General features: G+C 47.5%; 1 protein-coding gene across 2 annotated transcripts in view; it reads left to right on the top strand.

Annotated features, from left to right (window-relative positions):
- The first annotated feature begins 3371 nt into the window (after positions 1-3371).
- Positions 3372-14085, top strand: part of ANK2 (ankyrin 2) — a 310153-nt gene continuing 299439 nt past the window's right edge. The window contains exon 1 of one of the 2 annotated variants that reach the window (XM_060278521.1): positions 3372-3983. In XM_060278521.1, coding sequence (XP_060134504.1) covers positions 3909-3983 — 75 coding nt within the window. In that variant the 5' untranslated portion in view covers positions 3372-3908. The remainder of the gene's footprint in view (positions 3984-14085) is intronic. The other variant, XM_060278531.1, reaches the window with a different exon arrangement.

The raw sequence follows: 14085 nt of genomic DNA on the forward strand, positions 1-14085 counted from the left end.
TATGTGAATATTGATTACCAGGTGTGCCACTGGGAAACACTTGATATTGAGGTTTTGCTGACATTTGCTTCAAATAATCAGTTCAGAATTAGGGAATGTGTTGTCCTTACCAAGCTCAAATTTACACTATGCCAAGAGAAATAGAAGGATGTTGAAGATGTTTGCTGCAGAATGAAGAATATAGGCAGATATGTGAATCTGTGCAAAGACCTGAACTGGATGTGTATGTGTTAACACTGATATCAACACACATACACAGATGCATAAACAAAATAAGCAGGGGGGAAAGGCAGAAAAACAGGTTTGACACTCATCCACACAAGCATCAAGTGAGTGGTCTGTGGAATGGAAGACATTTATATCCCAACATACTCAACATTCCTGTAATGACTATTGATTTTTAGGAACAAGATAATGTGATCTTTAAAAATATCTTGATCCAAGTAGTTCTGGGAACCCTCTCTGCTGAGCCAAGCAGAGTCTGCCAATGCCAACACATCTCTGCTGCCAGCTGCTCTTTTTACACTTTCTTAAAGCATCAGGCGCTACCTCTGAGCTGATCTTTGTTGAAATCAATGGGACATCATTCATAATAAATAGATTCATGATGGAGGTGGCTGTCTGCTTTGAATCCTCTTGTCAATACATTTTTCCTTCTCTGCTCCTATTCCAATCTACTCTCCACCATAAATTTTCAAATCTGTATTCTTCCACAGAACTGGTCTTTTATACACTGAAGTGTTCATCTGCTCCTGCTCTATATAACAGCCTTGCTGTTGAAGTGTCATACATTAAGGGCTTAAATGACCTGGGGAGACATACAGTAGCATATATTAGCTGTTTGTACATTTAGAATTCAGATGTGGCATCTTCTGTGGATGCAAAAAAAATCCAACTTGTGTTCAGTTTCAAAATATACGGTAAACATAGGGATACTCTGAGGACAGAGGAGTATATTTGACATTCTAAATGACTCTGTTGTATTTCACGTCGTCTTTAAACATGTCAGGGAATTGACTCATATTTTCCATCAGTAAAAAATGCATTGAGATACGACTTTTACAGAATGTGCCTTCCAAGACATGACATATTTGATATAAATGCAGTGCATGCAGACTAACCCTCTATGTCAGTGGTTCCCAGTTAGCTAAATACTGTGGACTCTAGGTTTGGGCGATATCTCAATATATCGCCCAGCACTGGTATGAAGAGCAGACCGATGTCGGCTTCACTCAGCAGTATATCGCTGTTGAAACTCCTGCTGCTCCCGAGTCCCTCTGCTAGCGACTTCCTCCAGTGAGCTTTGGTAGCTGAGGTACTGCAGTGGCGGTTTCACCAGTGATATATTGGTGAGTGAGAAAACAGCTGCAATGGAGTGGCACCAATACAGCTTGTTCCTCCCTCTACATCAGGGGTCAGCAACCTTTTTCAGCTGTGGGCCGGTCCACCGTCCCTTAGACCATGTGGTGGGCTGTACTATATTTTGAAAAAAATAATGAACGAATTCCTATGCCCTACAAATAACCCAGAGATGCATTTAAAATAAAAGGACACATTCTACTCATGTAAAAACACGCTGATTCCTGGACTGTCTGCGGGCCGGATTGAGAAGGTGATTGGGCCGCATCCAGCCCATGGGCCTTAGGTTGCCTACCCCTGCTCTACATCTTTTAACCGCTCGGCTGAGGACTTGCGGTTGCTGCTCCCCTCAGCCGAGCAGGTAAAGGATCCCCCAGCCCGGCGCTGGCTGCCACACAAGCTGGAGGAGCACCGGGGATGGCTCTGCTGGGGATGGGGAGGCCAAGGAACCCCACTGCTCTCCCTGCTCATATAGCAGATATAGCACTACCGACCTACTCCCAGGTACGTTAGGCTATAGCAGGCATGTCCAACAGGTAGATCATGATCTACCGGTAGATCACTGGACGTCTGTGGTAGATCACTGGCTCCCCTCAAAGAAGCTCAACAACTTTGACTCCCCCCAAAAAAAGCTCAACAACTTTGACCTGAACCCCTAAAAAACAGGCTTTCTTCCCTTAAAAAAGCTCAACAACCTGAATCCCCAAAAATGGGGTAGATCACTGCCTGTTTTTAACTCTATGAGTATATAGCAGTCTCTTGGGAGTTGGCCACCCCTGGGCTATAGGAATGCAGCCATAATGTCGTCCACTAAATGGAGCCTTTAGGCAGCAATCCTGTACCAAGTTATCTGGGAGTAAGCCCCTACTCAGAACACCATGGGAGTAGCATATGGGACACTGGTAGCGCTGTGGTCTAAACCACTGAGCCTCTTGGGCTTCCATGTCAGAAGGTTGGCGGTTTGAATCCCCGCGATGGGGTGAGCTCCCATTGTTATGTCCCAGCCTAGCAGGTTGAAAGCAGGCCAGTGCAAGTAGATAAATAGGTACCGCTGCGGCGGGAAGGTAAAGGTAGTTTCTGTGTGCTCTGTTCATGCTGGCTACATGGCCAGGAAAGCTGTCTGTGGACTAATGCTGGCTCCCTCAGCCTGAAGCAAGATGAGATGATCAATGCACCAAATAGTCGCCTTTGACTGGACTTACCAGTCCAGGGATCCTTTACCTTTTACTTTTACCTAGCACAGGCAGAGAGCGTTTGCTTCTGTTCATCCCACTGGTGCGCCTGCCTAAGAGGGATGAAGCTGCCCAGCAGCAGCATGATGGCGAAAGCCCTTCCCCTGGCGACCACACCTCCGCTGCACGCTAAGGCCACCGCCTCACGACGCCTACAAAGCCGTGACAGGAAAAAATGAAGTCACTGTGCAGAGCAGAAATCCTGCGAGGTGCCGGGGTGGGGTCCTGAGCCTTTCTTCATTGACTGGACAGCCCGGCATTCCCACCCGCCCCCTCCAGTCCCCAGCCACACACCCACCCCGACTGCTGGACTCCTGCCATTCACACACCCGGCTGTCTTCCATTCGGAGATCTTAAACATGTGGGGCACCGCTCGCCCACCTAGAAACGTGCCTCGCCCCTTCTGCGCCTCCCCACCCGTTTGCCCCTTGTGCCACCACTGTACGCCAGCAGCGGCAGCAGCAGCAGCAGCGAAGCAAGCCTTCTTTCAAGGAGCTGTCCATGACCTCATGCAGAGCCGAGCCTTCCTTTCCTCTCACCTCTCTGTGTGCGTGTGTGTGTGAGGGAGAGAGCGCTCCTATAATAATCCCAGCGCTGGTGCGCTTCGCTCTCTTCCCACCCCCGACAGAGACGGAGACGCGGGCGCGCGCATACACACACACACACACACACACACACACACACACACACACACACACACACACACAGAGAAGAGACTCAGCCTGGAGGCTGGCGTTGCACTAAGCCGGGCGGCTGCGGCGCTCCTGAAGAAGCGCCTCAGCTCTCCAACCGCCAGGGCGCAGCGAGGGAGCCGAAGCAGCGGCGGCCGCAGCCGCCTCCGACTTTCTCGGGGAAGGTCATTCATTGACCAGTCGCGTGCCCTTCTTCCCGCCCTTCCCCTCCTCTCTGTCTCTCTTTCTACGCCCCCCCTCCCGCGCCCCACCATTGCAGCGTCCAGCCTATTGCAGGTTCGGAGGCGGGCTGCTGAGGGAATCCGGGCGTGCTGTTTTGGCCGGCGACGAGACCAGCTCTCCTCTCTTCTCCCCTCTGGCCGAGGCTGCTGCGAGAAGGGCGGCTGCTGCAGGCGGGACGGAGGAAGGTGAAAGGAAGAGGCGAGAGGGACCTCGGGGCATGAGCAGCCCAGCGCCTGCCTTCCGTTGGCGCCGGTCCGCTTGAGGCCGGCAGCTGGAGGAGTAGCAGGAGGAGGAGGAGGAGGAGGAGGAGGAGGCTGCTACCAGACCCAGCACGGCGGGACTGGAAGGAGAGCCGCACGGGGACAGCGAGGAGGAGAGGAAGGAGAAGCCCCCGAGCGGGAAGATGGCTTCCCCCACCTCCCCGGGGGTCCCTGGAGGCGGGACGTCGCCCCAAGCCAGCCAGCCACGCCTTCGGCAGGTGGGTGCGCTCACACGGCCCTGGGGAGGAAGGGCGGGAAACGCCCTCGGAGGGGCGCTTTTATCTCAGGCTGCAGCAGCCGGAGGCGCGAACGGCCTCTCCGCGGACGCGCGCAGTCGTTCACTCACCCGCCCTGCGGCTACGAGCTTAACTTGCACCTGTTTGAAGGAACCATATTGCGAATGGGTGGGATGGGGTGGGGTCTGCTTGGAAGTCAAGGGGTTTGGGATAACAAACTTAGGCTGGAATGTGCAACGGGGTGGCGGGGACGGACGGACGCTGTGAGTCACACGCCGGGCTCCAGGTTCCATCTATCACACCGCTCCACCTGTCCGCTGTCTCTTCGTGTTGCCACACTGCATGGGCGTACCCAGGATCAAAACTAGGGGGGGGGCAAGGGGAGGGGCCAAAGCACAGAAGGGGAGGGGCCACAAAGTAGGCGGGAACAGCGAACTCGCGCTCCGCCGGGCTGTGCCCCTCCCTAGAAGCAGGGCTGGTGGGCGGAGGCGGAGCCCAGCCCAGCGGAGCGCGAGTTCTGCGTTCCCGCCCGCCGCGCCGCGCTCCCTGGTTCCCCGCCGCGCTTGGCCTTGCCTGAGGGCGCGCCGGGGAGCTGGAGGGAGGGTGCGGCGCGGTGCGGCAGGAATGGCGAACTCGCGCTCCGCCGGGCTGTGCTCCGCCTCTGCCCACCAGCCCTGCTTCTAGAGTAGGGCAGCTGCCCTAACTTGCCGAATGGTGGGTACGCCCTTGCCACACTGTCTAGCAAAGCCACTCAAAACGGCGATGCTCTTTTTAATACGTTGGTGTTTCTCTGGTCATCAGGACAGACGCTACTTATTTAATATATTTGCACCCCACCTTTCTTCCTTCACTGAACTTAACATGGTCTTACAGGGGCTTTTCAAGTGGGTGCCTACCCAGGAAGTGGGTGCCCACCCTGATCTAATGGCTCCTTAGCTTCAGCAGGGTGACTACACCATAAGCCATCAGGCCCCTGCCCTAGGAATCCTCCACACCCAAAGCACACCTTGATATGGACATCTAGCCTATGAAAAACTGACAACGCTGTTTAGGCATGTCAGACAAGTATCTTGACTTAAGTAATGGCACATGGTCACCATACACACTGTTGTTTGGAAGGGCCATGTCTTAGTGGAAGAACAAGCTTAGTGGAAGAACAAGTCCTTGACATTTCCAGGTAGGGCTGGGTATGCTCCCCATCGGAAACCCTGGAAGGCGACTGTCAGTCAATGTTGACAACCCCGAGCTATATGGACCAACAGTCTGACTTTGTATAAGGCACTTTGCTAGGCTCCTTTGTCTCAGACAGATGCTAGCATAGTAGTTTTCCCAGACTGACAAGAGTCTACAGACCTTATGTGCATGCAAGCACCTACCATGGTGCTACAGCTGCATAATACTACAGGCTGATGTGCAATGCAGACCATTAGCCAGACACTGCATTTCTCAGATTTCTTTGCAGACACATGATACAGATACTACTTACTATATACAAACACATAGCATGACAATCCACACACCAAATACTGCAGCACTCCACCCCCTTGAGAACTGTACTGATCCTACACAAAACAAACACAGTGTTGCATGGCTTACAGACCACACAAAAGATATAGCAAGGCCCATCTACACATTTATACTGATTGGCACAGTGCCTGGCCCGGCACTCACTAAGTCCAGCAGTGGGTAGTTCCCACATGAAGGATTCAGCTCAAGTGCTTCATTCTGACATCGTAAACAATTACCCGTTTCCCATCAAACATCCAACCAACTATGTACTGGCAGCACCAACCATTCAAAGAAACTAACCATCTCATAGATGAAAAGATCAGATGGAATAAAAAATTCATTGAGGTACAAAATGCATTGCTTGCAGATCATAGGCCAGTCAAAGACAACACAACTGCAGACAGCATGCTGTATGGCACAAAAGAGCTGCACTGTTTGACAGACATAAATAAGCACTACCTGCCTTATGCAGACATGCCATAGCCAGCATGTTATTGAGGAATGCAGATTGCAGTTTACATTGTGCATGACAATTGCTGCAGTCTTTGCGTGTCTGTGGATGAAAGTGGAAGTGTGTCACTGAATCAAGAATGTATTGCTGATGTATGAGGAGTGCAGAGGTCTGAATTCTATCTTTTGCTGCCTATGCTACCACCATGCATTGTTATAGTATGAAGATAGTGAAGTTTGGCTCTGGTATAGGTAACAGAGAAAGGTTCTTTTCTTGGTTACCAGCTCAGCCTGGATTTTGTCATTGGTAAACAACACCGGAGACGAGAGGAAGGGAAATGTCTCTGGTCAGAAACACCATTAAAACAGACTCTTTTAACACTTCTTCTGGCACTTTGTGTTTCACTGCCAGCTGGAAACTGGAAGTGGGGGGTAGGGAGAGAACTGAACTTGTACCAGAGCTTAATTTTAGAAGCAAGAAAAGTAATTGTAAAGTTATTTGGATCAAGTACTCTTATTCTTCCTTAGGAGGGCAGACAAGGGAAAACAGGAGGCATTGGACCTCCTTCAAAGGTGAGGGACAGAGAGCTCTCACCACAGAGAGGAAGATATGCTAGGAACATAGGAAGGTCCTATGCTCACTTTTGTCTACATTGATGGCAGCAGCTGTCCAGGGTTTCAGGTAGGGGGGGTGTCTCTCCTACCTACCTGGAGATGCCGGGGATTGAATTTGCAACCCTCAACTTGCAAGGCAGATGCTCTACCACTGAGCCATTGCCTTTCCTCATCCCCTTCCTTGAAATGTCCAAATCCCTAACTCAATAACAACATCAGTAGAGCAAAAAATGGGGAGAGGACCAGAAGGAGGGTTGGATCCGAAGGATTCCATGCCTTCCCAGTTTATCAACCTGTCGCCAAACCAGAGATTTGTTTTTCCACTCATTGTTTCCAATGGGAAGGGAACAGTTCTAGAAGAAAATCATTTAAAAGAAATCTGAGTGCTCCTTTGTCCTCACTTCTGCTCTGCCAGTGAAAACCCAGCAACTTGTTGGATGAGGTGGAATAACTGACTTAATTTCCCACTCTCCCTAGCCTCAGGATTGCATCCTAAATGTGCTTTCCAGCCTTCTAAAAGAATAAGACTGAATTTGTAGAAGATGTTTGGCTTGTTATGGGTTGGTGCCTGGAAATTGTGACTTCAGATGTGGAAGTGCTGTAGAGGGTGTCCTTAGATTGTGAATGCTAAGGCTGGAACTGTGAACAGCAAGTAGCAGGTGGATTTAAGAGTCTCTGGTGCATTGATTAAAATAACATTACTTCAAATTTTAGAATGCTTCCCCCCTTCCCATACTATATTGTTGGTATTAACTACCTTGTGAAACTTTCCTGTGTTTAATGACACCAACATTAAGGCAATCGTGTTAACTTAATTGGGATTTTTAATATACTGGGAGATATCTTGGGCAGGATCCAACTAATGAGTCCTGTCAGTGGAAGCATTGACTTCTTTGTGCATAAGGAAGCTTTCCCCCATCTACTCATGTGCACCATTCTCCATATTGGGTCAGTGTTTGTGTCAGGAGAACCACCAGAACAGTACATGGAAGGGAGGAGAAGGGGGATCATTTCATCTACAGGGCTGGCTTGTCCATGAGGTGGACTGAGACAGATGCCTCAGGTAGCAGAATCCAAGGGGCAGCGCTACTGCATGCACTCTGCCCACTGGTGCTTCCAGGTTCCAACAAGATCTTGTAAGAGTCCTGCAAAATTTCACAAGATCTCACTAGAAGCTGCAGCCACTTCTCACTTCTCCAATGCCATTCCAGAATGCAACTGCGGCTTCTGGTGAGATCTTGCATGAGCCCTGTGGAGATTTTGTGGCACTCTTGCAAGATCTCACCGGAACCCAGAAGTTGCCGCAGTGTGACCCCAGTAAGTGAGGCTTTGGGGAGGCAGTGAGGGGGCATGGAGGGCAGCACTTCCCTGCTTCTCTTCAGGCAGCTAAATGGAACAGACCGCCCCACCATCTGGCAAGCTGAAATGCTTGCAGTGATTAAACAATTGACACAGCGCAAGGCTAAATTGCTCCCTTTAGCTCAGGATGAGAAACATTGTGCATAACATTAAGAACCGGAGGAGCAAAGGGTGCAGGAAATTGTAGAAAATATACTCTTCCTGGTTTTCTAGTGATTTCTCAGGTCCCAACTCCTTGCTTAGCCTTTTAATTGGCTAGGAGGGGTATAGAGACATTATTGGATCTGGCTACCTACTCCTAGACAACCATGGGGCCACCTGATGCTAACAAGGCCTTCAGCTTGGACTTAATGGGTCAACCTGTGTTTCTCTTTGACACCTATATTTTTCCTGATTTTCCTCCCTTTGACACCTCTCTTTGACACCTATATTTTTCCTGATTTTCCTCCCTGCTTATGCAGAGATGAAACCTAGACCACAACAATTCCAGAACAACAGTGGTCTCATTCTATAAAGGGATAAATAGGGCAAGCTACCGTAGTTTGACTACTGAAAACAGCTTTGGTAAGCTTGACTCATTACATTCATTTTTAATATTTGATGCCTTCAATACACCGCAGGTTTAAACAATAGCTTATTGGATCATATGGATGAAATGTTGACTATTTTGTAAAATTTCCAGAAATGAACGAAGTGAGCTACATTTTGAAAAATCTGCCTTCTGAATAGCAATAATGAATATAACCATAGCACATAAATACTACATAGCTAAACTATGGAATTAACTTCTACAGGATGTAGAGATGGCCTCCGCCTTGGATGGATTTGAAAGTGGATTAGACAGAGTTGTGGAGGGCAAGGCTGCTGTTGATGCCTATTAGTCATGGTTGCTATGTTCTACCACCACAGATATAAGCAGTGTGCCTCTGAATATTAGTTTATAAGAATCACAGGTGGGGAGAGTGCTATCGCTCTCAGGCTCTGATTGTCGCTTTCCTATGAGCATCTGGTTGGCCACTGAAAACAGGCTGCTGGACTTGATATAGACCTTTGGTCTGGTTCAGCCAGTCTCTTCTTATGTACCTTGGCTTGGTCTCAAGCAGGCATCCCCAAACTTTGGTCCTCCAGATGTTTTGGACTACAATTCCCATCATCCCTGACCACTGGTCCTGTTAGCTAGGGATCATGGGAGTTGTAGGCCAAAACATCTGGAGGGCCGCAGTTTGGGGATGCCTGGAAGGAATGGGAGGAGGTTATATGATTCTTCAAGAGATGGTTCCTGAAGCTACACAAAAGGTAAAAGCAGCAGTGTTTGCTCATAAGAAGAATGAACCCAAAATCCGTATCAGGGCAATAACTTTATTTTTTTTAGAAAATTGAAGAAGTTTTAGAAAATTGTATGCAAGCTTTTGAACTCTCCACAGCTGATCATCAGGCTAAATCAGGGTTTCCCAAACTTGGGCCTCTAGCTGGTTTTGTACTACATTTCCCATCATCTACTGGTCCTGCTAGCTAGGGGTGATGGGAGTTGTAATCCAAAAACAGCTGGAGACCCAAGTTTGGGAAACCCTAGGCTAGATGGTAAATAAAGCAAAGTGGTGGGGAATTAGCTGCAGTTACTGCTTTTCCCTGAAGTGTTTGATGAGGAAGAAGGTGATGCTCCTACTTTCCTGCTCCTCATCACCTACCTGGATTGTTTCATTTTGTGGGTATGAATGCCACAAAAATATGTAAGGTAGAGCTGGTTGCTGATTGGGGCCTTTAAATGTCAGAAACGGCGAGACCTCTGAAAAGAAATAGTACTTAGGGGTTATCATTTTTCCAGTTTATATTAAAGCACTCAGGTCGGATGCATGAAATTATTTCATATTAGGCATTCTCTAAATGTTCCTGTAGGCTGCCTAATTCACTAGCAGTACAAGAGCTGTCACTCAACAGGGCAACTGAAAGTAAAGGAAGATCAAGGGTGATGCTGAGATTTGAGCTGACTGCACAATTCAAAAGAGACACTAACTAGCAAATACATGGAGATAAAAATAGTAACTCAACCTGTTAAGTAGTGCTGCTGCTGCCTCTGGATTAGGTGGATGACTTGGGACAAACTAGATGCGACACAAGAGTTCTATTTCATAGGAACACAGGATGTTCAGTAATGTCTACAGGGTCTTCTCCCAGTCCTATGTGAAGTTGCCAGAGATTGGATCTGGGACCTTCTACATGCAAAGCAGATGCTCTACCAGGGAGCCATAGCTCTCCCCAAATATTGTCTAATCTGATCTGACTTGCATCTGCTCTCCAAGGTCTTTTCCACCACATGTTACCTGAGCCCTTTCACAGGAGATGTCTGGATGAATGACTGTTCTAACTCCCTGCTCTATACTGTCCACTAAAAAAAGCCGCCTGCTGATTTCCCACCCACAGGAGGAAAACAACCCTTCCAATACCTGTATCTTAAGCAGCCATTCCACACCTGCCCATCCTCTGTTCACACAGGCAGCGTGCCATGGCTGCTTTTGGATGAAGACATCATGGAGGAAAGTAATGTGTAACTCCATATCATGTCTAATTGGGCTGTGAGCAGTCTCTGATGCAATTGGTTGAGCATCTTGTTACCAAATTGAAGAGTCCCCGGAGTGCTGAATTTAGCTGGTGACATTCTTCTTCCCCCCCCCCCCCCGGAGGTGGAGGTGAAAATGAAACTGTGAAGAATGAAGCAAAGGGTGTCAGGATGTATTATCTAGTGCCAGCAAGTCAGCATTGTGAGTGAGACAGAAATAACAGCATGAGCAGCAATCCCTGTACAGGCAGTACCTGTCCAATAATAAATATATTATCCACACTTGCAGCCAGAAAAATAGTTTCATGCACTGTCAAATGTTTCACATATATATACACACACACACACATTTCCGGGGAAGGCCAACATGGTGCCCTCAATATGTTTTGGATTACAGTATAACTTAGGGTTGCCGTATTTCAAAAAGTAAAAACCAGGAAACCACCAAAATTGTTGAGGGTCTGGAAGGCACCACATTGGCTACCCCTGTTCTATTTTAATATCAGACCAAGTCGCTGAGTATCTTTTTTTTTTTGTAGCCAAAAGAACTGCACCCATATACAAGAGCATAGTCATACCTAGGGATTGGTGAAACCAGCCCCCACTGGGGGTGCAGGCCCTGGTGTGTGTTGAAAAATCACTTACCAGACATTGGAGTCCTCTTGTGACACACACCCCAGCTCAGAACTCCAGCACCTGCTTTGCCTGCAGAAGTAACCTGCTGGGATCTCCAGCAGGAAAAGTTGCTGTTGCAGCAGCTGCAGGAGGGGATGAAAAGGGGTCCTTGAGTGGATTCCAGGCAGAGAGCAGTGTGGGCACCCTGTCCAGCCCCAAGGAGACACATTTCTCCTGTCCAGGCACCCTCGCCTGCTTCTTATATATATATATATATATATTCTGGCAGGGGAGTGCCAATACAGCTCCTTGCCAAGGGACGCTTTTGTCTGCTTCTGCACAAGAGAAAGGCATTGACAGACTTCAGGGGAGGGGGGAATGCCTGAGATTTTCACAAATAATTGCTTTGTTTTGTTTTTAAGGTGAAATTCCTAAGGGGAGAGCCCAAAACAATCAAGTGAGGACTCAGTGGGGATGGGATCCTAACTGATTATTGGGGGAGAGGGTGAGAAAAATAGGCGGGAAGGGGATAGAGAAGCTGCAAAAGGAGGTGGTAGGCAAAGACACATATAATCTCATTGTCTGAATAGGTAATTTACTGATTCGTTTTGAGAAGCTGCAGCAGATGGCAGAGTGAAGATGGCAGCACCACCCAACAGCTGAGTCACTGCTGCTTACTAGGAAGGAGAGTGAGGGGCGAGGCAGCAGGGTACTCTCACTCATGCATACCGGTAGGAGGTCCCTAATTTCCATGCTTGCCGTGTCCCACGCTGTTCCTCAAAGTCTGCTTCTTAGGGGGCATCTTGGGGTGTGGGTGGGCTGCAGCAGAAGAACAAAGTGGGGAGCCTCACTCTGCAAACCCAAGTCTATTCATGGTTCTTAGGATGCAATAGTAAGTTTATTATGAACATATGGAATTTCCTCATATAGAGTGGGCTGCCACAAATAGTTGATGGGCTGCATTTAATCTGGTTATCTTTACATTTATACAGCAGGTGGGCAGATTTCAGCCTTGTGGGATCCACTTTTAAAAAAACTAGTACCCTGAAATCCACTAAGTGGAGCCAGGTGCAAAACATTGGATCAGGTGAACAGACATATCCTAAGAACTAAGGATCAGGGTGTTGCTGAACAACTGTTTAGCCCAGAAATTTGTCATCAGTATCAGAACCACTCTTTTTCAGCAAACTATCAGCAGTGAGGTGGAGAAAACTTATTTGCTGCTGCTATTGTTACATAATTACCGTAGGAGTCAGAAATCCTTGCTGATCTACTGCAAATTACCTGGAGATCTCCCATTACATTCCAAGCTCCTTTCTTTCCCCCAGTAAACCACTCTCTTTCAAAACAGGAATCTTTCGACTTTTCTGGCACCGCTATGATGCAGGAGTAAGATGTTCATTAGCTTTGATTTAATGGAGAGAAGCAGATAGCCAGTCAGGAGAAAAGCTTTGGTGACCAGACATAGCTGTCTAGAATGTGCGTGGCCCACATAGAGGACACGGGAATAGGCCAGCCTCCATGAGACAAAAGCCTCAGATCAATTTGCTCTGAGTCCAGGGAAAAACCTTGAGGGAGGCACCAAGGAAAGAATGGAAACAAGCTATGTTAAATGTGCAGGTGCACAACTTGCAATTTGATTCCAGTGTGGCTCTTTACAGGTTAAGCAATGAATCCATCCCTAGTTAAAAAGAATTAAATGGGTTGTTTTGGAAGGTCATATGTATATAGGAAACAGCATCAGCTTGAGAAATTTTCTCTGAGGAAGCGTTCTGGATAGCTTGAAAACTTGCACACTATTTTGTGATGTTGCGGTTGGCCTCATAAAGGCATTGCCCTGATGTGGATTTTGGCATGTTAAGTTTCTCTTCTCAGTAAGCTTAAGCTCTTATCCCCCCCCCAATTCCCCACCCCTTTCCTCTTTACAGCCCAAACCTAAGCATCTTTAATCTAGCATAAATCCCACCGGGTTCCATGCAACTCACTCCCAAGTAAGATTTCAGAAGATTGCTGCCTTAGCCTTTCAATTTAATTAAATGGGGTTTTCCCTCCTGTATTCGTCTTCCAAACACGCTCCTGATAAAACAAAATACAAAGTTGTGGACCAATTACCATGCCTTGTGAACTTCATGTGTAATCCATGATTACCAGATCCCTGGTGGGTGACCACTGTCTCATTCAGTGATAGATTATAGGCAACAGTCATGGGCCTGTGTGCTTTCTGAAGTATGAACTATCATGTAAGATCCAGTTTTGGGATTAATGTTTGAAGTTGGATTCTCAGTAAATGGTCTGATAACACTGTGAAATAATAGTTATGTGTGTTTCCCCTTCCAACTGCTGGGACCAATTATGCGTGACTGTTCCACATTTTTTTGTTGGTAATCAAATCAAAGCTGTGGTTGAGTCATACATCACAGCTGAGATTCCCACTATGGGGGAAAAAATCTGACCACAGTGACATTGTGCAGTCCAAGAACTTCGTATCTTTCATTGCATCCACTTGTACAGCTCTTAAAAAAAATGAAAAAAGAATGCCTGCGTGGTTGTAAAATATTCTGGTTTATCTGCGTGCCTTAATTGCTCCCATTGAATATGAGGAACACAATGGGGCAACGACTTGAGACTTCCCTATGTTAAAAGAATCTTTGTTTAGACAACAAAAGATTCATTCATCAAAAAAGCCTGCAAAACACTTGAGTGTTTGCTGTGTTAACCGTTTTAAATTCAGTTGTGCTGCTGCATTCTAGACTAATCTGTTGTCCTTTCTAGTACCTGAGCTTACTTTTGCTCAGCAACTGCTGATAAACAAAGCATTTACTGGTGACCTATGGAAGGTTGTTTAGCCTCATAGTTCTTATTTCTGCCTATTAAGCATTATTAATACCAGCAAAAACTGCTTGAGTGCTTTGCAGATTGCTTTTCCTCATTTCTTGAGAGTATCTGGCTTGACTCACTTGTGCAATCCACCTTAGTCTT

The sequence above is a fragment of the Zootoca vivipara genome, chromosome 9 (assembly GCF_963506605.1).
Source record: "Zootoca vivipara chromosome 9, rZooViv1.1, whole genome shotgun sequence".
NCBI classification, from domain to species: domain Eukaryota; kingdom Metazoa; phylum Chordata; class Lepidosauria; order Squamata; family Lacertidae; genus Zootoca; species Zootoca vivipara.